The sequence below is a fragment of the Penicillium crustosum genome, assembly GCF_028827405.1.
Source record: "Penicillium crustosum strain IBT 35664 chromosome Unknown utg000001l_segment0_segment0, whole genome shotgun sequence".
NCBI lineage: Eukaryota > Fungi > Ascomycota > Eurotiomycetes > Eurotiales > Aspergillaceae > Penicillium > Penicillium crustosum.
This window is the reverse complement of record NW_026623122.1, coordinates 7,593,400-7,620,127: the sequence shown is the minus strand read 5'-3', so window position 1 is coordinate 7,620,127 and position 26,728 is coordinate 7,593,400. Positions and strand designations below refer to the sequence as shown.

At 48.7% G+C, this 26,728-nt stretch overlaps 12 protein-coding genes across 12 annotated transcripts; 6 read left to right on the top strand and 6 right to left on the bottom strand.

Moving 5' to 3' along the window:
• Positions 1–247: 247 nt before the first annotated feature.
• Positions 248–1,798, top strand: N7487_002865 (H(+)-transporting V1 sector ATPase subunit H; the record flags this gene model as incomplete). The annotated part of the gene is made up of 3 exons (XM_056870612.1): positions 248–542; positions 600–1,125; positions 1,186–1,798. The coding sequence occupies 3 exons, from the start codon at positions 248–250 to the stop codon at positions 1,796–1,798; spliced, it is 1,434 nt and encodes a 477-aa protein (XP_056735396.1).
• A 420-nt stretch (positions 1,799–2,218) lies between these two features.
• N7487_002864 (Zn(II)2Cys6 transcription factor) lies at positions 2,219–3,900 on the top strand. Its single transcript, XM_056870611.1, has 3 exons — positions 2,219–2,423; positions 2,474–3,760; positions 3,813–3,900. The coding sequence occupies exons 1-3, from the start codon at positions 2,228–2,230 to the stop codon at positions 3,842–3,844; spliced, it is 1,515 nt and encodes a 504-aa protein (XP_056735395.1). The 5' UTR covers positions 2,219–2,227; the 3' UTR covers positions 3,845–3,900.
• Positions 3,901–4,757: 857 nt separating this feature from the next.
• N7487_002863 (MFS transporter) lies at positions 4,758–6,560 on the top strand (the record flags this gene model as incomplete). Its single annotated transcript, XM_056870610.1, has 2 exons — positions 4,758–5,571; positions 5,635–6,560. The coding sequence occupies 2 exons, from the start codon at positions 4,758–4,760 to the stop codon at positions 6,558–6,560; spliced, it is 1,740 nt and encodes a 579-aa protein (XP_056735394.1).
• A 375-nt stretch (positions 6,561–6,935) lies between these two features.
• N7487_002862 (histidine phosphatase family protein) lies at positions 6,936–8,630 on the bottom strand (the record flags this gene model as incomplete). The annotated part of the gene is made up of 3 exons (XM_056870609.1): positions 6,936–7,101; positions 7,152–8,050; positions 8,109–8,630. The coding sequence occupies 3 exons, from the start codon at positions 8,628–8,630 to the stop codon at positions 6,936–6,938; spliced, it is 1,587 nt and encodes a 528-aa protein (XP_056735393.1).
• A 267-nt stretch (positions 8,631–8,897) lies between these two features.
• Positions 8,898–10,043, top strand: N7487_002861 (phosphatidylinositol-specific phospholipase C; the record flags this gene model as incomplete). The annotated part of the gene is made up of 1 exon (XM_056870608.1): positions 8,898–10,043. The coding sequence occupies one exon, from the start codon at positions 8,898–8,900 to the stop codon at positions 10,041–10,043; it is 1,146 nt and encodes a 381-aa protein (XP_056735392.1).
• Positions 10,044–10,262: 219 nt separating this feature from the next.
• Positions 10,263–11,108, bottom strand: N7487_002860 (uncharacterized protein; the record flags this gene model as incomplete). Its single annotated transcript, XM_056870607.1, has 1 exon — positions 10,263–11,108. One exon carries the CDS (start codon positions 11,106–11,108, stop codon positions 10,263–10,265), a length of 846 nt encoding a protein of 281 aa, XP_056735391.1.
• A 1,064-nt stretch (positions 11,109–12,172) lies between these two features.
• On the bottom strand, positions 12,173–14,174 carry N7487_002859 (flavin-containing monooxygenase; the record flags this gene model as incomplete). Its single annotated transcript, XM_056870606.1, has 5 exons — positions 12,173–12,633; positions 12,694–13,332; positions 13,399–13,815; positions 13,915–14,037; positions 14,087–14,174. The coding sequence occupies 5 exons, from the start codon at positions 14,172–14,174 to the stop codon at positions 12,173–12,175; spliced, it is 1,728 nt and encodes a 575-aa protein (XP_056735390.1).
• A 486-nt stretch (positions 14,175–14,660) lies between these two features.
• N7487_002858 (ankyrin repeat domain-containing protein) lies at positions 14,661–15,739 on the bottom strand (the record flags this gene model as incomplete). Its single annotated transcript, XM_056870605.1, has 6 exons — positions 14,661–14,714; positions 14,785–15,114; positions 15,174–15,296; positions 15,389–15,517; positions 15,609–15,634; positions 15,688–15,739. The coding sequence occupies 6 exons, from the start codon at positions 15,737–15,739 to the stop codon at positions 14,661–14,663; spliced, it is 714 nt and encodes a 237-aa protein (XP_056735389.1).
• Positions 15,740–16,723: 984 nt separating this feature from the next.
• N7487_002857 (WD40 repeat domain-containing protein) lies at positions 16,724–18,079 on the top strand (the record flags this gene model as incomplete). Its single annotated transcript, XM_056870604.1, has 1 exon — positions 16,724–18,079. The coding sequence occupies one exon, from the start codon at positions 16,724–16,726 to the stop codon at positions 18,077–18,079; it is 1,356 nt and encodes a 451-aa protein (XP_056735388.1).
• A 408-nt stretch (positions 18,080–18,487) lies between these two features.
• N7487_002856 (origin recognition complex subunit 1) lies at positions 18,488–20,961 on the bottom strand (the record flags this gene model as incomplete). The annotated part of the gene is made up of 3 exons (XM_056870603.1): positions 18,488–19,955; positions 20,009–20,130; positions 20,188–20,961. 3 exons carry the CDS (start codon positions 20,959–20,961, stop codon positions 18,488–18,490), a joined length of 2,364 nt encoding a protein of 787 aa, XP_056735387.1.
• A 1,371-nt stretch (positions 20,962–22,332) lies between these two features.
• Positions 22,333–25,273, top strand: N7487_002855 (uncharacterized protein; the record flags this gene model as incomplete). The annotated part of the gene is made up of 9 exons (XM_056870602.1): positions 22,333–22,364; positions 22,423–22,445; positions 22,496–23,074; positions 23,124–23,166; positions 23,226–23,322; positions 23,383–23,607; positions 23,680–24,266; positions 24,324–24,614; positions 24,670–25,273. 9 exons carry the CDS (start codon positions 22,333–22,335, stop codon positions 25,271–25,273), a joined length of 2,481 nt encoding a protein of 826 aa, XP_056735386.1.
• A 383-nt stretch (positions 25,274–25,656) lies between these two features.
• Positions 25,657–26,430, bottom strand: N7487_002854 (prefoldin subunit 5; the record flags this gene model as incomplete). The annotated part of the gene is made up of 4 exons (XM_056870601.1): positions 25,657–25,709; positions 25,801–25,918; positions 25,997–26,283; positions 26,388–26,430. 4 exons carry the CDS (start codon positions 26,428–26,430, stop codon positions 25,657–25,659), a joined length of 501 nt encoding a protein of 166 aa, XP_056735385.1.
• Between the last annotated feature and the right edge of the window lie 298 nt (positions 26,431–26,728).

Below are 26,728 nucleotides of genomic sequence, written 5' to 3'. Positions count from 1 at the left end.
TGCGAGTCAATGATCGGCAAAAAAAGACCTATAGAAACAAGAACGACAATAGACAAATAGGAAGCGAGAATCAAAATAGAGAACAGAAAACAAAAGTTGAGACTATGCGTTGAGATACCGTCGGTCTTGGCACAGGCTTCCGTCATCCCCAAGCTCCCCCGTCTCTCTGGACACACCTCCAGTTTGTATCAGTCACAGCCAGCGACGCTCCTTTTTCTGGCTCCCAACCTCCCAGATTACACTCACAATGTCACTGGAGCCACCCACCTACCTCAGCTCCCTCCAGAATAACATCCGAGCTCGACCAATTCCATGGGAGGGTGCCGTCCGAGCGGGCAACATCACCGATGACCACTTGAAGAAGATCAAGGCGGTGGATAAGGTGCGCAAGGATCAACGCCGCCAGACGGTAGAAGGAGATCTTGCTGGATACACAGATCTGTTGGCCGGCGGCGCACAGGGAAAGAGTGTCCTGGACTCTGCCTCTCGAAGGACGGATATTGTGCAGTATATACTGGTGCTGGCCTCGGACTTGATTCAAGGTACATGCTACTGGAGGAGCTGAAGCCGAAGAATCATGCTGATCTAATATTTAATAGATGTGCCTTCTCTGGCCAACTCGCTTGTTTCTCACCCTGAACCTTACAAGCCCTTCTTACCGTTCCTGCAGCACTCGACAAACGCTGAAGACCCCATTCCTCTGCTCACGTCCACCTTCCTCACGGCGCTCGTGTCGCACAGTCTAGTTTCTTCATCTAAACCTGCCCCGCGCGACAACCAAGCTCTCCCGCAGCTCTACACCTACCTCTCTACCTTAACCAAGAACCAGGACAGTGGGCTCCAGGATATTGGTGTCCAAGGATTCTCAGAGCTGCTGAGAACAAGCCGGGCCCGAGAGATCTTTTGGGCGCAACGTCAAGAGACCCTGGCCCCATTGATCGACACTCTTCGGGCTGCGGCTGGGGCTAAGGACAACGTAAGCAACGCAAGCACACTGGGAAGCAGCACTCGCAGCGTTGAGCCAGGTCTGGCCGGTGGTGTTGGCCTCCAGCTTCTATATCGCGTGCTACTTGTTCTTTGGCAGCTTGCATTCGAGGGCGCCCTCATTGGCGAAGAACTCCAAGAGTAAGTGATGTGACGACAAGCAATAGCTTGACCCTCTGAGCGCCTACTGACCCCACTTAGCAACTATGAAATTATTCAACTTTATATCCACCTTCTGCGTCTCTCACCGAAAGAAAAGACCACACGTTTGCTTGTTGCGACTCTGTACAGTCTTTGCTCCAGCAACCGGACGACTCTGCTGCCCATTGCCGTGTTCCTTCGACTCCCCGCCCTCCTGACCAACTTGGCTGGTCGTCACCTGACTGATCCCGACCTGCTCGAGGATCTAAGCGCCCTCTCTTCCATGTTGGAGGAGTACACCAAGACACAGACCACCTTTGACGAATATGCTGCCGAAGTTCAGACGGGTCACCTCCGCTGGTCGCCCCCTCACAAGAACCCGACCTTCTGGAAAGATAATGCTCGACGAATTGTTGAGGAGTCGAACGGAGCTTTGCCCAAGAAATTGGCCGAAATCCTGTCTAAGAGTTGGGAGAACGACAAGCAGGTGCTGGCTATTGCTTGCAGCGACGTGGGGCACTTGGTGAAGGAGGTTCCCGAACGCCGTGGGCAGTTGGAGCGACTAGGCTTAAAGACGCGGGTGATGGAACTGATGGTTGATCAAGATGAATCAGTACGATGGGAGAGCTTGCACGCCGTCGGTGAATGGCTTCGATATACCTTTGAGGGCTGATCCCCTGAAGAGGACTTTTCTGATATGTTGATGGCTTTCCGGGATGAACATATACTCTGGTTAGCATGTACTGTGTATTTTCTTGCCATAGCCCATACTCGCTTCCTTTTTTTTTTGGAGGAATCTTAGGATCATATTCATCTATGAAATTTCGTGGCCCCTAAATTTTGATATTCCAATACTCGAACCGGTGGATCTTGGGATCGACCGCTAAAGAACCCAAGATGTGTAACGGTGCAACAAGAGAAGAACATTGAGTTACCCCTTGATCGCTCTCTATAGATTCCAATGTGATAACTTGATCTCCCTATTGTTCCAAGGTTGTTCCCTAAAAATTATATTTTCCGGGCGGGTTATGTCCGGGGAGCTTTCCATTCCCCCGCAGGAATTCTTCGCCGAAAACCATCATCCCACCAACCCATAGCACCCATGTCGAGATCCTTCACAGGTTGCAAGAGATGTAAGGCACGCCGACAAAAATGTGACGAGCAGAGACCGAACTGCGGTCGCTGCCAGACTGCAGGCGAGCAATGCCAATATGCAATGCAGTTGCAGTGGGGTGGACGGGCGTTCTCGCGCTCCAGGTTTGGTGCTTGCGTCGGGACAGGAGGCATGCAGAGACTAGGTATGTACTCTATACCAGAGGCTTTTTTTACATAGTTCTGACCATTTCAGAATATTCACCAGGAGAGTTCATCTACACCACCAAGGCGGCGGTGCAGTCAGCCAGCGCCAAACCCGGATCAGATCTCACTCTGTCGCAACCCGTCGATCCCTTCTCGTCTTTGTCATCCAGCCAAAAGGCTCTATTACACCATTTTATAAATGATGCCTCTCAAATCACAGCGTGCCATTCGGGAATGCAGCAGGACATATGTCGCATGCTGATCCCAATGGCTCTTCAGACTCCCTCCTTACTCTACGCTACCACGGCCCTATCGGCGATCCATATCCAAGCCCTACACAATCAGTCGGAGAGCGTAAAATCAGCGCCGGATATCGCCCGGTTAATGGCTCTCAGTCTTGAACATTTCCGAACAGAGTTGCAGAATCCTTCATCCAAGGACCCCGAGGCGTTGGTGGCGACGGCTCGGACGCTCTGTCTAGCTGAGATTCATTCTGGGGCGATCAACCCGAACTCATGGAGAGCACACATTGACGGGGCGAGGGCGTTGATGAGGGCGTCAGACGCCGCCGGTGAGGATTCCTTGCGGTCTACAAGCGGCTTCCGGCGGTATTTGGATCGCTGGTACTGGTCGATAGTCTCGCTCACGGCACTGACGGGGAATGGTCCACCCATTGGGGATATTTCGGACTTCGCTTCGTCTGATTTGATGGGGTTAGGCGGGTCTACTGATTACTTAGATGATTATTGGGGTTTCAGCGTAGACCTTGCGGCCGTCTTTAGGCAGATCGGCGCTGCCGCCTGGCGAAGTCATGAAATTGAGAAGGGTACCCAGGGATTTGTTGCAGGAGAGATTGACAGCAGTGTTGAGGATGATGCTGCGTCCTTGGAATTCGCAATTCGACAGCTCATGAACCGTGACTCAAACTCGCAGCCCTCATTTTACCCTAGGGCTGCAGAAGGCTTGTCTGCAGAGAGCGCGCAGCAGCTCCTACTATGCAATGAGGCATTCCAGCACAGTGCGCTTATCCAGATTCATCGACGACTTCGAAAAACACCAACTACATCGCCAGAAGTGCAGCAGTCGGTCCAGCGTATCCTGGAGTGTACCGCGCAGATTGGGCCATCGTCGGGTCTCTCGCCTTGGGTGATGTTAACGACACCAATCTTTATTGCAGGCTGCGAGGCGCGTGGTCAGGATCGAGATACAGTTAGGCAACTGCTATCGTCCTTGCATGACACTATTCGAGTGCCGAACGTTCTTCAGTCATTGAAATTCCTCGAGCAGTATTGGTCTAACAAACTCAGCGAGGAAGAAGACTGGAGCCATTTCCTCGGTAAGAAATTTTCTTAGTCGTTCCTTTGTTCGTGCTAACATCTCGTCCATAGAACGCATGCAGTTCGATTTCATCCCATACTAAGGGAGGACCAGTCGGCGAGAGCCTATTATGCCTCATGTGCAATGATTCATGTTATTATTTTTTTTCCAGTTTGGGGTGTATATCTTATCTCCATTTCTTACCACTATAACTTTCTTTGTCAGCAAGTCGGTGTTGGCAGGAGGTTTGGCGTGCATATGTACCTATCTAAGCCCTGGCGTTTGGGAGCTATGGCAAGGGATAACTTTTTTTTTTATATATATATATAGCAATTATCCACAAAATGTCTTTTATTTTTGAAGCTTACATTTTGCTTTTGGTTCACGCACGTATTAACTCGACTATGCGACTACGCGTCATGGAGGTATTGAAAGGTGCCAAAACGTCCAAGACGGAGCTATGTAGGATAAAGGAGATATAAAGGAGTTAAGCTAATCTTCGGACATAACCTTCCAAGGTTCCATGGTTGTAAATGACGCGATGAGTCAGAGACAATAACCTTTGGAAGTTGATTTGTCTTCAATATCAAACCTTGTTACCTTACTAATCCTGTTAATTCCGTTAATTTTGAAATTTTAGGGGTCGGGATCGGGTGAATTCAGATATATACGAGATCTGGATCTTGGGATGGCGTCCTTTGGTCTTTTTTGATTGGTGCGAGCTCTGAGCCCACCATGGATCAGCATAATATCTGATTATCGATCATTAAATCCATTTGCTTTGGAATCAAACTATCAGACATTTTTCAAGGCTGATTCCTCATTTTGATTCCTAATACTCGTATTCCAGTCATTACTAAAATGTTTCGAAAAATACATATGTAGTTATTGGGTATTGCTTGAGAAGTATATAGTCTGCCCATTGCACCTCTCAATACAAATTTGATTCAATAGTATATCATCCGATTTTAACGTCCAACTACCACACCTAAGGGTGTCTTACTTGTTCTTATCAAATGGAATCTGCCATTCGAGATGCCCCATTCGGGCAGCTTGTTCGTCTTTTGACAAACAATAAATACTTCCAATATCCCGAAGAAAAGCCCGACTTCAAGCTTCCCGACACATGGCTCCAATTGTTGAACTCTACCGATCAAAGCAACGAAAAGGAAGTCGTCCAGCAAGACTCCAACCGAAGCCATGAACACAGTGAGCCCTTAAGTAGGGCTTCTACCCAAACATCCATGCCATTCACCGAGGCTCGCCTCGAGGCCGACGAACAGCATGAAATCGAAAAAGTCAAGTCCATCCCCATCGCCCCCAGGAAAACAAAAGACGGTTCCATCCTTGTCGATTGGTACTATACCGACGATTCGGAGAATCCACACAACTGGTCCAATCGAAAGCGTGCTCTCGTCACTACCGTGATCTGCCTATATACCTTTGTGGTGTATACCACCTCTGCAATCTACACCTCCTCAACAGAGGGTGTCATGAAGGAATTCGGCGTGAGCACCTTGGTCGCTACTTTGGGGTTGTCACTTTATGTTTTAGGATATGGTATCGGACCCTTGGTTTTCTCTCCACTGAGTGAAATCCCCGTGATTGGACGCAATCCAGTCTACATCGTCACAATGTTCCTCTTCGTGATCATCTCCATCCCAACAGCCTTGGTTCACAATTTCGCTGGCCTGATGGTGCTCCGCTTCCTGCAAGGGTTCTTTGGCTCGCCCTGTCTTGCATCTGGAGGTGCTTCCATTGGAGACTTGTATAGCCTCATGGCCTTGCCTTATGCCATGATGGCGTGGGTTTCTGCAGCCTACTGTGGACGTAAGTTTTTCCCCCACTCCATATATACCCAATATCTGTCTATATACTAACTCGCTTTCGCAGCCGCTCTCGGTCCTCTCCTCAGTGGCTTCGCCGTCCCCGTCAAAGGCTGGCGCTGGTCCCTCTACGAATCAATCTGGGCCTCCGCCCCTGTTTTCATCCTGATGTTCATGTTCCTCCCGGAAACCAGCAGCGCAACAATCCTGCTCCGACGCGCTGACCGTCTACGTAAAATCCACAATACCAACCGCTTCATGTCACAATCCGAGATTGACCAGCGCAACATGCGTGTCTCAGACATTGCTGTCGACGCTCTGATCAAGCCCATGGAAATCACCATCAAAGATCCCGCCGTCCTCTTCGTCCAGATCTACACGGCCATCATCTACGGCATCTACTACTCCTTCTTTGAGGTCTTCCCTTTGGTCTACCCAGTTGACTACAACATGAACCTCGGTCAGATTGGTCTGGTCTTCCTGTGTATCATGGTTTCATGCATTATCGGAATTGCCGTCTACGCCAGCTATATCCACTTCAGGACGAATCGTCGCATCCGTCGCTTCGGCCTCCCCGTAAATGAAGCCTTCCTTATCCCTGCCCTGCCTGCATCTTTTGGTCCTACGATTGGCCTTTTCGTCTTTGCCTGGACGGCTCGTGCGTCTATTCATTGGATTGTGCCTACCATTGGTATCACCATCTATGGCGCTACGGTTTTCATCGTCATGCAGTGCATCTTCATTTACATTCCCCTTACCTACCCCAAATACGCGGCTAGTCTGTTCGCTGCGAATGATTTCTTCCGCAGCGCACTTGCATGTGGAAGTGTGCTGTTTGCACACCCGCTGTTTGGGAACTTGGGTGTTGCTCGAGGTGTCAGCCTTCTTGGTGGACTGAGTGTCATTGGTATCATTGGTATCTGGTTGCTTTACTTCTTTGGTAGCAGGCTTCGTGCTTTGAGCAAATTTGCGATCTCGGAAGAGGTGGAATGAGTGTATCTTTTGGTTGTCTACTTCCGATTTTTTAACGACAAGTTGTTACAGGATATTTGTTGATGCTGGCATAGGATATGCTGAGCAACACTGTTAGACAAAACGCGGCGTCATATTTGACGACGAACGTACAAATTGTGATGAATAATGAGAATATTAATACATAATACTTGAAGAATTTCTCGTCCCTTGAATAATTGTACTTTTCTAAACATGACTAGAAGAAATGGCTAGGTACTATTTCTTCTATGATTTGGGATTAAGGGGGCGTGCTGATTGGCTAGTATAGGAATTGATTGTATAAATGGATCACTTTGAAACGATTATCTTAGAAAGATTGAACGAGACCATAGTTTGCCTATCTCTGACCTGTTTCTATCCACAGAGAGAGGTAATATCCTCGGGGACGTAGGGCCTCATGATATCAATCAGCCTCGAGAGAGGGACCCAGTCAAGAAGACCGTGGATACTTCTTATGGGATGGCCACTATACAAGACCCGGGCGTAGAAGGTGTTCCCATCCTTCTTATCTTTCGTCTCCCTGAAAATTCGTTAGCAAATCTTAGCGTGTCAGAAGATAGTTTGACATACCAAACTTCGAATGCAATGTTAGATGCCATAGCGGGCCAGCGAAGTGTCTCGATCCCCAAAGCACCTAGGATAGGACCGATATCCCCATCATGAACAAAGACGTGGCTGTAATCAAGGGAAGACTTCCCGTCCAGGACAGCTTGAAGACGAGAAATTATCTCGCCAATGAACAGGCCTTCGACAACCTGGATGTACTTGATTACATCCGGGTTTGTCCGCCAGTAGTAGTTCCACTCCCAATCGCCAGCACGGAAGACCTCCTCGGCCATCTGCATCGTGACACAGGCCGAGGAATTTGACAGACTACAGGGCAGGTCATAGCCGTTGCAAAGGCGGCCCTGGAAGTTATCCGAAAAGTGGTCAAATGTACCCTGCCACGAGCTCTCTGTCGCACCCAACATAGCGCCCAGCTTCGAGCGCAACTCCTCGGTGACAGCTAGATGCTCTTTCCACTGTGTGGTAGATTGCAGACTCGACAGAGTAGAGCTGACAGCAGAGCAAGAGTATCCCTCGTTGACAGTGTCGAAAGACGAAACCATCTGGTGCAGGGGTAGAGCTCCCTGGTAGTCAGGCCACAGGCCGCGCAGGACAGCGCCAGCCGAGGCCTGGGTGAGAGGGGACTCGCTGGAGCGGAACCAGACGCGGTGGTTTGGCTTCTCGGGAATCAACCCAAGCTTCTTACCGTAAACGCCCCACAGGTCCTTGCCATGTTGATATCCGTCCTGGACGCCTCCGATGGTGATTTGTGGGTACTGACAGGTGCCGTTCACACTGGGTGTGAAGGGGTTGGTGGGGTCCTGGTATGTCTGTGCATACATCGGCATGGGCTGGATACCGCTTGCGCTGTTGGGGCCTGCGTAGAGATACGGACGCACATCATCGCAGTGATACGCTTGGTTCTAGGGAAACGGGTTAGTTTGAGCCGAGAGCCGACCTCGGGATCTGAGAGTTGCTCACCTCCCCACCTGGGAGAATATTGTACGGGGTTCTCCGCTGGTGACGCTGTAGATACTCCAGGTATACAAGTTTTCCCTTGGTTGAGCGGTTGGTTAGAGCTTCGGGGAGCTCGTATTCCTCCGAACGAGGATGCGGCATAGAACAGTAGTCATAGGTACCGTAGGGGCTTCCCCCAGTCGGGCCATTTGTTGGGGCTTTATAGATACCACCATATGTACCAATAGAGCTGTTGCTGATGTATGATGTATCATTCAGCGTTGGGGGATAGAAGGTGTCCCCCGGGGTTTGACCCAGCACCGAGGCCGCCGCGGAGAGCAAGACAAGGCTGCGCATGACGGAGATAGGGTTGAGTGAGAGAAACCAAGTCTGTCGGAGCCCTTCGAATATGTAAATTTCCGAACAGATTGCCAGCAAACCCAAGACGATAAACAAAATGAAGCTCCACCGCAGTCGCACCAGTCGCGACCTGGCAATCGGTGCACGTGGCGTCGTCAAGCCAACCTGGGGAGTGCCATCAGCCATGTGGCTCTACATAGTATAGCCGACTTTGGGCTAAACGACTATTCCGAATATCGAATGTGGATTAGCTGAAGCGATCGACAATGTGTTTCCCCCGATGTTTCCGGTAACTGCGTCTCGGGTCTTGGCATCGATACCCCCTGCAGAATATTGGCTGGGCTCCTTTCAGCAAGCACTATATATAACGCTACCTTGTATATATTCAAAAAAGTCCCCATGTTTGATCTGAATATTTGATTATCTGTTGCCTAGAATTTGAGTATTTTCACGATGATGTGGAAGACTTCAGTTGTTATGGCCATGGCGCTTCCCCTGGCGTCTGCCGCCTTAGCGGATTTCGCACTTCAGAAAGTACTTGACAATGCCACTCCAATATTTGGATCATACAAAAAAAGCACTGGGGGAAAAGCGGAGTGGATGAAAACCTATCCCGACGAAACTTTGCTTGTTCATATGAACATCCCCGGTACCCATGACAGCGCCACATGGAATTACACCCAGGCGACGCAAGATGCCATGCGGGGCCTAACGGATCTCAACCAGGTTATTGTTCCGGAGCCAGAAGCATTGAGGTGCCAAGATTCACCTTTTGTCGATATGCTCGACATGGGAATCCGGGCATTTGATCTGCGGTATGCTTTCGATCCGACAAACTCCACCCTCATCTTCTACCATTCTCAGGCCCTGCTCTCGCAGACAGCCACGGTCGACGATGTGCTGTTTGGCTTTTATCAGTGGTTGGATGATCATCCCTCGGAGACCATTTTCCTTTCATTCCAGTACCAAGGCTCGACAGCTCTGTACGCCTCCAACAATGCGGCCGTACAGCTACAGCTCTACAATATCCTCACCTCCCCCGTCGCGCGCCATTATTTCATGCAAACAAAAGATGAACTAGGCACCCTGGGTGACTCGCGTGGCAAGATTACTCTCATGCGTCGATTTGATCTGGACAAGCTTCCGGATTCTTACACAGCCGCACTTCCTGGGATACACTTCTCGCCGAGTCTCTGGACCGATAACGGCCCAGACATCACCCTGGAATACAACACAGCCAAGAGCTTGAGTGCCTACATAGAAGACTACTATCAGCCGCTCACACCGACAGGGTCCAGTGCGATTGAGAACATCAGGTGGAAATACAACGCCACAGTGGAACACATCCGCAAAGCCACTAGCCAACACCCGGACAGTCTCTTCTGGACCTGGGCATCTAGTAACAACATAGAAAACAATCCTCCCGATTGGCCTCGGATCATGGCACTGGGAAACGGCTCGGATTATACGCCGGCTGGCGGGGTCAACCAGCAACTAGTACCTTTCCTAGGAAGACAGAAAGGCAAGCGAGTGGGGATTGTAATGTTCGATTTCTTTGAGCAGCCCTCCGACCTTATTGATACCTTTTTAGATTTGTGAGATATAAAAAATGAGGGATTTGTTGGCAGCAGCATAATCAACCACCAAGCCAACATGGGAATGAATCAATTACACACTCGCAGCACCCAAGGAATTACTTAAACCTTCCTAGTCTATATATGCTCTAAATCCCACGATTCGCAACTGGACATTCTGAGACCCCAGGTAACGCTGTAAATTAAAATGAAGGGAATGCGCAACACCTCACCACACCTTCGATCAGATCGCAACGCCAATCAAATCTGACACAATGCCATTGTCCTCAGCGGATGTCAAACTCTCCACCAGGCCTGCCCAGCTCGGCATATTGATATTGCGACCAGAGAGAACCCCCATCTTCCAAGTTTCCCACTTGGGTGTATCCAAAGAGCACACAAGGCTAGCACAACGGGCGAATTCATGTTTCTCAAGCATGTCCTCCTGATCAAGGCAGATGCATCTCCATGCATCATCCACCTTATACACATACTCCCAGATGTCATAACATTGGCTGTATTTGATATTCTGCAACTCAAGCCAGCCAGATCGCACCACACTCCAATCAGAAGGTTTGCAGTGTTTTTCCAGCTTCTCCCACATCTTCTGTGGGTTTCGAATGTTGCGAACAATCAGCCTAGTAGTGGCAGATAGATTTGTACTAATGATCTTCGCCGCCGCCTCGTTCAGGCTGTCTAATTTGGGTTCCAAGTAGTGGGATGGAGGTAGTTGACCGATTTTGCCCTCGACCAAATCCAATAGCAGATTGTGGCTCAGAACAAGCCTCATTCGGTGGCTCCAGGCGCGATAGTCGGATCGGCCGCGCAACGGTGGACAATCGCATTCTATTGGCAAATTATCATCCTCGAATGTACTTCTTAAGCTAAAGGCGCGTTCGACTAACGCCTCTGTTTGGGAAACAGTTTGGAGTGTGAGGTCTCTGGAGCCTTCGGGCACGACAGCTGTCTCAGTCGCCATTTTCTCAGCGACACTGACCCGGCGCTTTTTTGCGGGCGAGCTTAACAGTTCATCCCCCGGAGGTTCTTGCCCAGAGAGGGATCGTTTTGCTAATGGTGTTGAAGAGGCCATGCTGTTGATTCTTGACGAGCAGGGCTAGCTCGGTAGATCAGAAAGCTCAACAGAAATCAGGGTCAGGTAATGAGAATCGACAGGCAATAGTATGTATGACGTCGCTAACCGGTTGTGTCAAACGAGGATCCGTCCATGGATGTCGAGCAAGGGGGGGCATCGTTTATATGTGCTTACCCTCAGGACAGGAGTATCCTAGACGTTCCATGATATTATCTAGAAACAAGGAAAACTTGCCAGTGGCAAGTTGCCACTCCAAAATACAGCCCTACATTCTTGGGAAAATCCAGAAACAGTTGACATTTCAGATATACTTTCCCCCCTTTCCACACTTTATTGCTGGGTTTATGAATACTTCGGGCCTACGGAGTACTTTCAACTGTCCTCTTTCACCTTTAAAACCGCGTTTGAGATGTTGAAATTGCAAAGTACCTCTCCCATGCCTCATCTGTCTAAATTCTCATCACGCGGCAAGTACTCAAGTAGTTCTGTTGTAATAAAAAAAAAAGAGGGCCAATTTCCCAGGGGTACTCGCTCTTCTTCATACATACATTCCGCACAACTCCTTAAAACTCTAAACTTCTCGCATCGAATACCCTCACTTTTGGCTTCAAACGCCAACATACCACCAGCTGCAACGCCCACAAATGCAAATAGAGCAGGGAAAACAGGAGTCGCCGGGCGACCGGCCTATCAAGCGCACTTATGCCTTTTCGATTTGTTGCACACTGTCATTCCTTGGACCTTTTCTTGCCCCAATGGTAAGTACGCACATCAGCTGGCGCTGGACTGAATAGTGTCTGATGATCATGGCTGGGCTGGTGACATCTGCCACCTTTCTGTTTGTTATAGAATCCCATGGGCCAGTACTCATATGGTGGAAGGCAAAACACCTCCGTGAAATCATGGGCGATCAGCGTTTCAAGGCGAAAACCCGTTCCATTCGTTTTCTACAAATATGGGCCTTTAATTCGACAACGAAATAGAAACAGGGCTCGAGGGGTTCAGAATGATGTCCTCAGTGGATTGGTCATATTTGTTTATAACAATATCTCAAAGTTGCTTCAGCGTGCCTTGAGCCACCTTGACGAAGCCATAAAATAACCAGTGGCCGACAAAACACCAATACCACCAACAAGCAAAGAAAGATTGCTGAACAAGATCTCCTCCTGAGCATGACTTACCTTTGTAGCAGCCTTGCTCATGACACGATCTCTACCAGTTCCCTCGGCAATATAGTCCTGCCACTGCACCTTAGAAAGTTCACGGTGATAATCAATCACAGTCCCAGACCAATTATTGGTTATGGCCCCGTCATCTCTCTTATACCAACTGTTACAGTTCGGATCTGCGAAGCTAGTACGACTTAGAATAGCCTGGATCCTATCGTTGTAACTTTTCAATACACCCGGCTCTGGCTTAAGAGATAGCGTCTTTCCTTGTTGGCGGGCTTGCATCACTTCCCCAAATAGTGTGTTCAGATATCGTGACTGTGCTTCGATCATGAGGATGATGGAGTTGTGCCCTTTCGATTAGTTAGGATGAATCAAACTGTGATGTTATCCGGAGATAGGGCAGTACTCACCGAGATTAGTGTTGGGACCATAGAACATTCCAAAGTTGGGCAAGTCCTCGACTGTGACACCGTTAAACGCAGTTGCTCCATTTCTCCAAATATCCTCCAAGGACCGGCCATTTGCGCCATAGATCCGGATTGGATGCATGAAATCCACGGTTCGGAAACCGGTAGCAAAAACTATCAGGTCATGTTCTTGTTCGTCTTCTCCATCAACTTTGATACCGGAACTTGTAATAGCTGTGATGCCTCGTGTCTCCAGAAGGACATTTTCACGGGCAAGTGCGGCATAATAATCATCTGTAATAATGATTCGCTTGCACCCCGGCGCATAATTGGGTGTTAGCTTATCCCACAGCTCTGGCCGGTCAGCGAGTTGGGATTTCATCATATCGGTACATGAAGTCCGAAACACATGGGAAAGGTCCGAATCTCCATCTGCAACGCCTGCATAAAATGCTTCCCGGAATTCCATCTGAAGTGCACGTTTACGCCACTTCAGGGGTGGAACCCATCTGAGCAGGGCCTTTTGAAGGGTAGATACTGGTTGGTCTAGGCGAGGAACAACCCAGTTTGGCGTCCGCTGATAGATAGTGAGATGAGAGGCAACCCGAGCAACTTCAGGGGCAATCTGAGCAGCAGTTGCTCCTGTAGAATGGGTTAGTATTGTATTTTGTAAACCAAAAAATTGCCATTTTTTCGCTGAGTGCGCACCGTTGCCAATGATTGCGATCCGCTTCCCTGTCAAATTATAACTCCAATCCCACCTAGCAGAGTGCATCTTCTTCCCTTGGAAATTCTCTAGGCCTGGGATGTCAGGGGTTCGGGGTAAATTGAGTTGTCCGACAGCAGAGACAAGGAAATCAGAGTTCAAAACGTAGGAGGGTGAGAACTCGCTGTCTTTCTGCCCTGATATGATGACGCTTGTCTTCCATTTGGACTCAATGTCATCCCATCGGGCCTCCTCCACGGTGGAATTGAATCGAATATGTTTGTAGAGTCCATATTTCTCTGCAATGCCAACGAGATACTCCTGGTCGATGCACAAATCAGTGATGACTCTTATCAAACAATGCAGGTTGAGGGTCACAAATATTACTAACATGTATTTCTTCTTGTCCGGGATATTCTCTTGACCAATTAGGATTCTGTTCAAAGGAATAGCTATAGAGTGAACTCCAGACTAGACTTTATCAGTTGCTGTCATTGAGCAAGCAGAGTAATTCTTACCATCACAACAGCAGCCAGGATACTTGTTGTCATTCCAAGTTCCGCCGACACTGCTACTTCTTTCGAGGATAACGAAATTCCGAGTTTTATTTCGTTTGATCAAATCGATCGCCATGCACATTCCTTGAAGAAGGGTCAGTGAAATTTATTGACCTTGGAGGACTGAGCATACCCGATATGCCAGCGCCAATAATGACCACAGTGGCATTAGTAAAGTCTTTGTTCCCCACAGGGAGACGTGTGTTACTCGATGCCACCATTATGGACGAGGTTGACTACCTAAGTATGCACTTGAGAGTTGACAAATAAATGTGAATTATGAGCGGCAGGCCAGAATATAAACAACAGGTTCCCCGCAAGATCCTGACAGGAAATATGTACAAAGTACGGACTACTGGTCATTCAACCAGAGTTACCGAGGCCAATAACCCTTGGTTTATGCATGTCTTATGCAACTCCCAACACAGATCATGCACGAACTGCAGGCAATCACCCCGTTACTTCATGTCTCAATTTTTTTTTGGCAATTAAAGAAGACTATTTAGAACAATCTAGAAGATATGTAAGGCTTAATATGCTCACTAAAAGCTGGAATCGATAATTCAAAATTATCATACACAATTTTGGAAGGGTTAACTATGAAATGAGGGGAAGCTATGCATACCGAGGCATGCAGCATTACCGCGACGATTAGCCTGAGTTTTGCCTAATCCTCTCGGGCTAACCCCGGAAATTCTCCAAAATAATCAAGGGAGTTCAATGCCTTCTTTCTCTGCTGTCTGTAAGATGTATTGCTTGACCTGGATAAACACGATATAAGAATTAGCCATTCTGATCTAAATGTGTGCCTAATTCTGGCGAGGGACTTACCTTGTCGTCTGGAACTAGCTCAATTGCTAGTCTACCGTCATTGTCTCTCTTTTCTGCTTCTGCTCCAGATTTCAACAATAGGATCGCGGCAGGTCCATGTCCCTCAGAGATAGCGTGGTGAAGTGCGGTGAATCCGTCCCCGTCCGTTGCGTTGACAGGACTCTTACCCTCTTCCAGGAGAGTTTTCAAAATAGGCACAGACCCTACTGCGGCTGCTCTGTGCAGGGGGAGTTGGCCACGTCTATCCTTGACTCTGGCGCTACATTTATTGGCAAGCAATGTGCGGACGGTGGAAATATTGGCCTTGGAACTTGCGAAGTGAAGCGCATTCTAGTACGCAGTAAGCCCATGTACATACAATAGTCAATTCGTTGTCTCGGGAGGCTAACCTGTCCAGTGTTGCTTTTGATAGAGACATCAGCTCCCTTTCGCAGTAATAGGTCGATTGTTGCATCGCCTGCGGCATCTTTGAGACTAGCTGCAATCATAAGAGGCGTCCAACCGGATCCATCCTATGCCAATTTAGCAAAGTCATACAATAGGTACCAGTCGATGTTGGAAAGGCATGAGGAATTATCTTCGAAAATAGGACAGTGACACTCACTTCTACATCTGGGTCGAAATCCTTCATAGCAACTAACAATTCCACGACAGGGACACGATTGTAGGCCGCAGCCCAGTGGATTGGTAGACGTTCATCATCATCTTTCACGAATGCAGATTTTGGGTTTGCCTGTTTCAATAATTAGCTTTGTTCTCAGAGACCAAACTGTACCAGCGCAAGCTTGCGGGGCAGCCTCGGCCCCAGGTGGAGCACAACTCACATTGAGCAACGACTCAACAACCTCGTCTAACGGGATATATTAGTACATTGTACTATACAGCAAAGTTTCAAGCTCTTACTTCTTCCTTCTCGAGCAGCCTCGTGCAGGGCGAACTTCTGATCGGAATCCATGGTGACTTTGATGGAGGAAGAGTGATGTTGCGATAAGAGCTGCGATAAGCCAGGATGGTTGAGTCAGCAATATTGAGCGCCACCCCGCGATCTCGATCTCGCAGCGAGGATGTTGTAACAACATTGTTAACAAACTCACTGACTTTATCTTGGGGAAAATAGCTAGCTTTCACATAAGCTATACAGATTTTCTACAATTGTTCTTATTCTTCGTGACTTCATGTGAAGTATAAAATCTAGCCTAAGTTATTACCTTTATACCTATTTATTGTATTGCGTCCTCATACAAAAGGAACATCCGTATATACTCTGTTTTGCGCCCATAAAATCAAACTGTTGATTTCAAATGAATTCATATACCACATATGAACTAATTTACATAGCCAGCGACACACGATTCATAAGTATTTCTTTCACCTTTGAGTGTTGAGAAGGAATGTACCTTTGATGGGGGATATATATATCTCGTCCGCAGGTAGATCCCAGAATAGGTCAGCCGACGAAAGAATATATGTACCAAGGTAGAATATTCAGATATTTTTTGAAAAAGGTACCGACAATGTATGTAGGTAGAACTGATCACCTGTATGAGAATATCTTCGAGTTCCCCAAACCTTCGGAATTATATCACAGCCCACCGCCCTGTAGTCTCACCGCCCTTTTTGAGCTGATATAATGTTGGGTCAATTATGGCGCCTCAGGCACGAACACCCGTTGCAACTTCGATCCAAAGATTCATGCACGTCCTTGTACCATCTTCAACCATATCTTGTCTCGCAGCTGCTAGAGACGCTGCATCAGTCTTCAATCAACCGCGCGTCCAAAACCGGTGCCTAGACTGAACCTCCGGACTCGATTGTGATCACGAACCTCCCGCAGGCTTTTTTTCATCGCGCGCACCATTGGGTCGTGATTCTTGAAGCTCCTGTCTTCAAAGCACACCAATCTATCTCACTTTCCCCACATAACTTGCTTGCGCACATAATGGACCATACTTCACCCCAGTCCCCAGATGACGCTGTGCGCATGTCTGCAAAGCGGACCGCCGAACTCTTCGGTGCTGAATACCTGATGGTCACACCTTCAACTCTTACAGACGGCTCAATCGGCGTTTCCTACCGACGAAAGGCGGAGTACGAAGATATTACCGAGCTACCACGAGCTCTCGCAGAGAAACAGGCGAAGGCTACAGCCGGCCGAACAAAACGGCCGAAGATCCAAGCGCAGACACCCGCAGACGGCAGTGGCTCATCCATGTCACTTGTGAGGCGGCCATCGGGTACGGGAGCGGGGGCAGCTGCTGGCGATGGTCTGCCTAAGAGTTTGGTCCAGAGACCATCGGCTACCCAGCAACAGCGGCCCGAGTGGCACGCGCCCTGGAAGCTGATGCGCGTTATTTCGGGACACTTGGGATGGGTGCGGGCTTTGGCAGTGGAACCGAACAACCAGTGGTTTGCCAGTGGAGCAGGAGATCGGACAATCAAGATCTGGAATCTGGCGACGGGCGCATTGCGACTCACTCTCACCGGTCACATCTCCACCGTCCGTGGCTTAGCGGTGTCACCCCGGCATCCGTACCTTTTCTCATGTGGTGAGGATAAGATGGTCAAGTGTTGGGATTTGGAGACCAACAAGGTCATTCGACACTACCACGGTCATCTCAGCGGTGTGTACACACTGGCTCTTCACCCTCGTCTCGATCTATTAGTCACGGGTGGTCGTGATGGTGTGTGTCGAGTCTGGGATATGCGCACGCGAAGCAACGTACACGTTCTCGGCGGGCACAAAGGCACTGTCGCCGACATCAAGTGCCAAGACGCCGACCCTCAGATTATCTCCGGCTCCCTAGATTCCACAGTCCGATTGTGGGATTTGGCCGCTGGTAAGAGCATGGGTGTCCTGACACACCACAAGAAGGGTGTTCGCAACCTCGCCATTCACCCCTCCGAGTTTACATTTGCCAGTGCCAGTACCGGTAGCATCAAGCAGTGGATGTGTCCCAAGGGCGATTTCATGCAAAACTTCGAGGGTCAGAACTCTGTCATCAACTCTCTCGCCGTCAACGACGAGAACGTTCTCTTCTCCGGTGGTGACGACGGTTCCATGTCCTTCTGGGATTGGAAGACTGGTCACCGCTTCCAATCTATGGAAACTACCGCACAGCCCGGCTCTCTTGAAGCCGAAGCTGGTATCATGACTTCTACCTTTGATCGTACTGGTTTGCGTCTTATCACAGGTGAAGCTGATAAGACCATCAAGATCTGGAAGCAGGATGAAGAGGCTACCCCCGAGACTCATCCTCTGACTTGGGCCCCGACTCTCGGTAGACAGCGGTACTAGAGGGATGACCAGCATCACTGGCATTCGTACCCTCCGTTCCGATTTTTCAATACCCTGTATTCATTTTCTTTCTTGCCATCAAGTTCTTGTTGGCACTATGTGGAGTTGAGCGTGGTCTGTGGAAGGCCCTTGGTTTTAAAATATTCAAACATGTATCGGGAAGAATTTCCTTGGAAAGATTCGTTTCATGTCTCTGAGAAAGAGTCCTAACGTTTTGTATGATACAAACCTCAATTGAGCCAAATGATACCCTTGGCAATGGACAACGCACGTAATAGTACCTTTACGATCTATAGCACAAGACACAGCTGGACTGAAAGGGTATCATATGCGAACTATTGTGCGATATTACACTAACTCCAGATAATGCGTATCGTACCAAAACACCTAAAAGAAAACCCCTCACCATCACTGCTCAATACCCAAACCAAAGCCTTTAGCCTCGGCATCCTCCCTGAAAGCTGACCTGACATCTTCGGGCGCAATCCTGAGCCGAACTTTACTACTGCGGTCGCCGCGAGTGGGAATCGTAGTACCTCCAAGCACGCTTTTAGAGCCAGAGCCTTGCTCTAGCGCTAGAATACCAGAGTTCATGAGTGACATCGCCGCGTGACCAAGGCTCCGCACGCGAGCATTGGGGCCTCCGCCTAGTAAGAAATCTTTTACGTCTGCACCAGCGGCTCCAGCAACGGCGACGGCTGCATCGGCGATGCGGCGAGCTTCGTCGAGGACGTCGCCGAATGTAGATTCTGAAATGCCTGTCCGGTGGACGCGGGCTAACAGGGCAGCGAGGAAGAGCTTTCCTGATAGCGGTAGACAGCGCAAGGACTGCTGAAGTGGAGTTGATGTAGCTTCGTGAATGGCTTGCTTGATAGTAGCGATAGTGACGCGACCTGGTTGGCCCTTCGCGGGAGGTTTAGCGATGGCTGATTCTCCAGCTGCTTGGGCTGTGATAGCTTTGTTGCGCCGGGCGGGAGTTTTGCTGGGTGTGGGGGGTAATGATTCTGTCTCGTCTTTGGCCTCATCTGCGGCAGTAGCCTCGTCGGCTGCCTGCTCGGCGATTTCAACGGCTCGACGGCAGATGTCCAAAGCTCGTCGAGCATCACCGCTAACGGCGGCTACTTTGCGACTTGCAAATTGGACGGCGTCTGGATCAACGATATTGCCTGGTACACTGGCCAGGCGGGTACTGATGATTTCCATTAGATCTGTGTGACGGTATCCCGGGAAGGTGATACGGGTTAAACCGAGACGACTGGAGATCTTGTTGCTTAAGGTTCTTTCGGGGAGATCCATGGTGTTTGCAACAGCCAGGACAATGAGGCGCGAGTGACGGAGCGCAGGCCAGTTGAAGAAATTGTACATGACAGACTGATTCTTTGTGACAAGCTGATCCAACTCGTCCATGAGCACAACACAAGAGACCCGACGAGGGGAGGGATTTGAGAATTCTCTTTCAAGAAGATCCAATGCGTGGGATGGTGATACTCGGTCGCCCTTCAAGGCTTCCCATAGTAAAGAGTAGGATTGGTGCGGGTCGGTGACTTTCATGCCGTTAATCTCGACAAAGATGAAATCGTCCATCTCTTCTTCGAGCACGGCACCATTTAGTTGGGCAACCACCTCGCGAACCGTGGCAGTCTTGCCAGTGCCTGGGGTACCGGAGATATAGATACAAGCGCCTGTACCTTCCATAATCGCAGCACTAAGATGGTTGTATACAGTGTTGAACTCCGTCTTTCGGCATGGTAATGAGTCTGGAACGGTGGAAACGTGTAGCAAATTCCGAGCTTGGCGGTAGGGAGAGTCGAAATGCGTGGGTGAGAGGACACGGGTACCCAGAGGAGTAAACTCGAGTGGTTTTTTCACGACGATCCTGATACATTTAGTCTTGCTTTATGAGAAACATTTGTTGCCGCCGTTTCTTACCGTTTATGCGTCGGAGTCATCAGGGCTTTCTTGCGCTGTGATTGTGGCGTAGCATTCGTTGCTGCTAGTCGCTGCCTCTTTCTCGGGGTCGTAGGTACAGTTGTCTCCTTGGTCTCGACATACTGCGATGACACAAATCAGCACCGCTTCTGCAATTGAAACCAGGTGGCTTAACTCACTTCATCGTCTGCAGCCTTGCGTTTTCTGGAAGCCTTCAAGCCATCCCTGATCCAGTTGATCAGATGTTGGATGTTGTCTTCATTGTACACCTGCTCCCAGATAAACTCATCTGTATACCGTCCCTGAACCTGGTTCACGCCTCGTCGACAAATGATGCACTTGTTGTATTCCGCTAATTCGGTCTTGTTCTTTGGAGGTCCATTCGGGTATTTGGCATTGAAGGCGCCCAGAGACATGACCGCCCCTTTACCGCTGATTGATGTCAAGGGGTTGCTGTTGAAATCGAGTGTGATATATTGTTCGTTGGGTAAGGCGTCGGTCCGGCGCTTGTTTCTCGTGCTCATGAATTCGTCGGGGGATGCGAACCACATAATATTGGCGGATTTGACAACCTCGTCTTCTTCATCTTCGTCCTCCTCTTCTAAAAATTCCGTAATGATGCCAACCCAGTCCTTTCCAGCTTCGGGGGATTTCAAGAGAATCACATCGCCAACTTTGCATTGGAATTGACCCATCTGGGCGCCAACGATTTTGCGTTTTTGACGAGCGGGGCGGGAGGATCGTCTGCGGCTACGTTTCACCGGGGTAGCATCTTTAGCTTCACTTTCCTGGGTAATCTCTTCATTCTGATCGTAAATCCATTCCCACGGAAGGTCCTCGACGCCTAGTTCATCATCAGAATCGTCTCGAACCAGAGCTCCCTTGGTCATCCATTGGGCACGCTCATGGGCGCTGCGCCTCTGAGGCGAAGTGTCTGAATCGCTACCGCTCATCGGGGGCGCGAGAAATGTGACCAGGTAGAACGTGCGATGAAGAAGGAGAAATCGCGCTGGACGCGTTGTCCACTTTCGTCCCTTTTGGGTTTAGTCCGGCAAGGAGGTCTGGCCAATCAAATGCATCTACCTCATAGTAAGACAGTAAGTCGTCAAACTATCAACACCTTCCTATCCCGGCGTTACCACGATGCATGGTATAAACTTAATAGGGTCATCCAAAATACGTGCCCAGGTGATCCTGATTGTCTAATATGTTACATATTAGCTTAACGCAGGATGGTGCGATTCGCTCATGGTGCTCACCTAAATCTCGCATTTTTATAGTCTACCTACTAATGCCCTGGGGAATCTTAGATTATTTTGAAGGGTTAATCTTACTCTATAGTTATATGTACTATCCTTTAAAGCCATGATAAATAATTGAAACAGCAGTTGATCACATTTGCCAGATGCTTCAAGATTGCAGAATAATTGTATATACCCCGGATCAATAATATTCCGGAACCCTAACATCCACCGAAATTTAACATCTCCTGGTGGATCAGGTTTATATAGATATTTAGGTAGGTAAGGTAACTCCCTACCGGAGTTCTTTCAACTCAATTTCTCACCACTTAGAAGTATTACATAACAGGAACCTGAAAATGAAATGCATTAGGCCTCATTTACCTTTCACATCAACACAGTTACTAAGAACCAGGCGCATGATTATTATGAGGAGATTGATTTCTGGATATCTGGATCCATCAATATCTTCTATTATAGCGAGAAAGTCAAATGTAGGATGAGCTGGATGTGCTTACCTAGTCACCTGGGGGTCTCCCGCTTGCTCAGGTGCTACGTAGTTTGTACATAATCAATAAGCGCGGAAGAATCTACCTACTTATGTAGGTATGGATGCATACTCTTACTCTTTTGAGTAGCCCCCGCGCGGTTCTATGCAGGAATGGATGCATGGATGCTCCTACTCTTTGATGAACCTCTAGATAAAAAGCTTTAGCCTCATGTCCCTAACTCTCCCTTTAAGTTGCTCGGCTCCCTGACACATCGTCTTCGCTCTAATTCGTTCCTACCCTTTATCTTTCTTATACTTCCCACCTGCGCTACTTTCCTTAAGTTGTGCACTTAGTTCCCCCCGGTAATAAATTTTCGCCCGGTTCCATCACCCTACAATCGATTTGTGCTCAGTTCCATCGCACCTTCACCGACAAGGAGCGGTTTAATACATCTTCGATTTCTTTCACTTGCCTGTTTGATATTTCTGAGATAAACGTGTTACCTTCTTTCGGCTTGGCCCATTCCAAAAAATCCGTCGTGTGGGACATCACTGTGGTCACCGAATACCTGCCGCTACCTGATTCCGCTAAAATGACGTCTGTGCCCCAGTCTCACGAGAAAGAGTAAGTATACCTTGCGTACGGATATTTGAAAGTACATTCAGCTAATACATTCTGCCAGCTGGGAGCGTCTCAATGCGAAATGTGAGAGACACCCTGGTTTCAATTATGGTTTTAGGTACTAACCTATCTAGCATGGGAACTGCCCAACTACGGCCCAGGTCCAGATTTTGGTCGCGGTACCATCTACCGACAAGACTATGACGAGTACGCGCAGGATAAACATGCTGGTAATGATGCGGAAGATGATTTCGAGGATATGAACAATGATTCCTCTGCCGTTGACGACCTGCCACAGCCTCCAACCCTAACGGTGCCCGTAACCGGTCGGTCTCTCCAAAGTGTACTTCATGTACCCACGCGATCACCAATTCCAAGTCAAAGCGCCTTTCCAACCCAGGCAGTTATTACCGAACCTAGAGCAGGACGAACTCAGGCACTAGAGGGGCCAATACTCAATGAGCGCGGGCCTAACACCGGCAGTTCCAATACATTCGCACGACAGCAACAGCATTTGGCAGGTAATCTCAAATCGGGTCAACGTGCCCCTCTCAAGGGGGGCCATAATTTCCCATCACAATCACGGGTTCAGTCAAAAAGAGGCAGTACTATTGCATCTGCTTCGAAATACAGAACTAAGAATCCGCCCCTCGCACCAGGGCAAAATGACTATTATTCCAAGGCGAAGTGGCGCAAGGGCCTTCCTCCAGATGGTGCGTGTGCTCACATCAACTGCAAGCACATTACTAACAGTCAAATAAGCTTCTTATCGTTTGCCTTATGAATGTCAAGTATTCCAAGCAAAGTGAGTATATAGAGCTTTGCAGTCCTTGGTCTTGGAACTAATGTAGACTCAAGGATTAGACAAGTAACTCCAGGAGAAACTTCCAACATCGATTTCCGCCAGAGAATTATCGACGAGACTGGTGCCTATGTGAGGATCAGTGTGGGAAATGCCAAAGTCAGTTCCCCCTAGAATTCTCCCACATATGAGGGACTGAATATGCTAATAGCCCTAAAGCTTGTTCACATTTGGGGCAAGCAAAATCAGGTTTTGGAGGCCCAAAAAATGCTTCAAGATATGTTGAGTCGGTTGATGCAGCAGCGGACTTTGCCTGGAGCATCGCGTTGGGCCAAGATACACGCGCATTCAAATACAAAGGTTGCCCATGCCCGGTCGCAGGAAACTCACGAGGAAAGATTATCCGAGATGCGAAATCCACCGAGAATTGCTGCGGATTACACAGTATGGATAACCCCCTGCTAGCCCTAGTTGTTTGGGTACTTTACGGAGATTAACTGATTCTTGGTACTACAGCTTGCCTTCCTCTGGCCTTCAGACGGCCCCTCGCTGAACTATTTTATTACCGCCCGGCGTGAGATCCTCGATTTCATTCGCTTGAAATATGACGTGAATATCTACATGAAGCCTGGTATCCCAGACTACCTTTTCATGGCTGGGAATGATGAGCGGGATATATGCATTATTGCATCTCGATTCCGAGAGCTGTGGGAGAGGCTAATGGTCCAACACGAGACAGAAATCAAGCTGTTTCTCGTTGCGGCGCCCCGGGCAGAGCTTATGAGAACCCACGTCATCCTGCAACAATCCGGTGGGCTCTCACAACCTGTCCTTTGCGGACCGGAACTGGCACCAGACGTAGCCGCGAGCTGGGAGACCACTGCTGATGAGATCAAGGCCAACAACAAGAGCATTGTCACCACCCGTCTTAGGAAAGCGCTGCATGTGATTCCTCAATTTCGGGGATTCTTGCAAATGCGTGCAAAGTTCGGCTCGTTCACGTTGCAACAGTGGCGCAAGCCGAAAGATGGCACTTCTTATGAGTTCGCAGAGTTTCGCGAGATGCTTACACATATGAACACCGAAGGACGTTTGGTTCCGGGGTATGTTATCACCCCAGCCGGAATCTGATGGTTTTGCTGACTGACTTATCTTTTTAGAATCCGGCTGCAGCAAGATGAGATATTCAATCGAATCATTGCATCAAAGTTTCTTAAGCCATGGGGTAAAGCCAAAATCGAATCCCTCTTGAATTTGATGCCTAGATATTCCGCCAACTTCGAGTACCAAGTGAACAATGATTCAGTGATTCGCGTGGAAGCGAAATTCTCTCTTCCACTTGGCTCGCAGGAGTTTGAAGTCAACGGAATCCGTTGCTTCAAATCGAAACAGATCAGTGCTCCTGTTGATCGTCAGATGCCAATGCAGATCAGCATGATTGACTTTGAAAGGTTTGTTTACCCTAGATTCCTTTGGAATTTTGCTGTAAGCTGAGTTTGAATCTAGGTCCGACTGGCAATTTGAAGTGAAGGCTCTTGAACTATGCCCTGAAAGGGAGATGTCCCCTGAGCTAGAGAAATTCATACATTCTATTGGTTTCCAATGGAGCCCAAATGCGAAGAACATTGGATGCGCTCCCCAGCGCAAAGCGAGATTCTCTTATGGTTCGCCGGTCAAGCGCTTCATTGAAAAGGCCGCAATCCAGCTTCGAATTAAAGAATCGCCGCATGTATTCGAGCTCTCTCGCTTCGACGAGTACACGTACGCGGCTGGTCACTGGTCGATGACCCCGAAAGTGTCCTGGGGAGCATCGCTGTTCAATCCTAGTTGGGATGATATACTAGGTGAGCAGGCTGATGTCAAGCCCGTCGACATTTCCAAGGATGGGTGTCTGTCGGTGTTCTTTCCCCCACCGGGGGATGGCGAGGAACATACGGATAAGCAGAAAATAGACGATGAGATCCGCAAGGAGGCTGAAACCAGAAAGATAGATGAAGAGAAGCAGTTGAGCGTTTTCATGAGCGCTGTCCAGAAGATTGCGCGGATGCTGGCGAATCCTGGCGCGGAGATGCCCGAGGTCCTCGAGACTGATCTTGGAAGTCTGTTCTAGTCGAGTCAGCAAAATCGCGCCAAAGCCAAAGTTGTCGCATCTTGTTGGACCAGAAGGACCAATTCAAAGAAGAACTAAATCGACAAAAAGAGAGAAAAAAAAAAAAAAAAAAAAGAATTACTACCGCCTGGCTTGCTTATCGAGCCAAGATCATTTAGGTATGTAGCAATAAAAGTCCAAATTCATATTTGAAGTTATTCCTGGTTTCCAAATATCGGAGAACCTCTTAGGCCCTGAATGTGTAGTCCTCTCGTCTCGTTCTTCCGATTGTACTCCATCTTCAGTTTTCTTCCAAAATGGGAGATATAAACCCTGCATATGATTTCGATTTGGATTTCTCTATGGGAAGTCACGTTGACCTATTCGTACCACGTGGGTAGAATTTAGCCCGCAGCGGCCTGAGGAGCACCTTCTGAGAGCATCTTCTGCCTCAATGCTGTTGGAGAGAGGTTAGCAATTGAAAGAAAAGGGTCCTTGTAAGGAGATAGGAATCCCGCCTCCTAATATCCAGGAAAGGGCCAACTCACTCTCTTCTACAATGCGCAGTTGCGAGCTCTTGGTTTGTACGATCTTCTCCAACTCCTGCAAGTTTGCCTCCAAGCCCTTGACCTTAACATCGTAAAATGCAATCGCCTTGGGCGCAGTCTAAAAACACAAGATAATTTGTCAGCCCGACCAATTCCCACCACCGACATCGTTAAATATAGCCCCGCCACCACATACCTTTTCAACATAAAATCCAGTTCCGACATCAACAAGCACCTTCTCGCGATCTGTCAAGCGGCCCTTGACATACAGCGAGCTGGTGAGGGGCACGAGGATCTCATCACGACCATCGGTTCCCTTCTTCTCGTTTCCAATCACACCGTCATTGATCGAGCGTACGCAGTCGCGGAACTTGGCTTGGGCGGCGCGTAGCTTCGTGTGCGAGGTGGTCAGGTGTTCCAATTCGGAGGTAAGGCGGGTTTGGAGTGCGCGGAGCTGAGGAACGGAGAGTGAGGCAAGATTAACTGATTCCAGGTGGTTAGCTGGGTATTTATGTCCATATGACACGGAGAGCCGGAAGCCGGCGCTGCAGGCGTCATCTTGGTGCTTGGGAGGATTGAAGACGCACTTCCTTGGGGAGCTCCGTCTGAGGATGGGGCGTTTTGTGACATTTTGGAATCCGGGAGGTAGAATAGGGTACTTGAGGAAATCAATTCCGGATCGTGGGTTTGTGTTATTGTAGATCAGGTCCTCGCATTGGGACTGTATGTGTATAGGTGGTGGGGGAGCTTCAGAAAACTCCTGGGTTGAATGCGTGGCGATTGTGGTGATAGTGGCGGGTTATGTTTATACACACGCACCTGACCACCTCACTTCCAAGTAACTTGTACAGACCATATCTTTGACAATGACCAAAGGCTTAATTTCAACCCTATATTATATTTAGACCTTCTAAATTTGCTAAATATA

Bases quoted from the DNA above. Each gene is read 5' to 3' on its own strand.
- N7487_002864 (XM_056870611.1), top strand. From the start codon at position 2,228: ATGTCGAGATCCTTCACAGGTTGCAAGAGATGTAAGGCACGCCGACAA. The intron at 2,424-2,473 runs GTATGTACTCTA...TGACCATTTCAG, and splicing joins AGGAGGCATGCAGAGACTAG to AATATTCACCAGGAGAGTTC. The intron at 3,761-3,812 runs GTAAGAAATTTT...TCTCGTCCATAG, and splicing joins AGACTGGAGCCATTTCCTCG to AACGCATGCAGTTCGATTTC.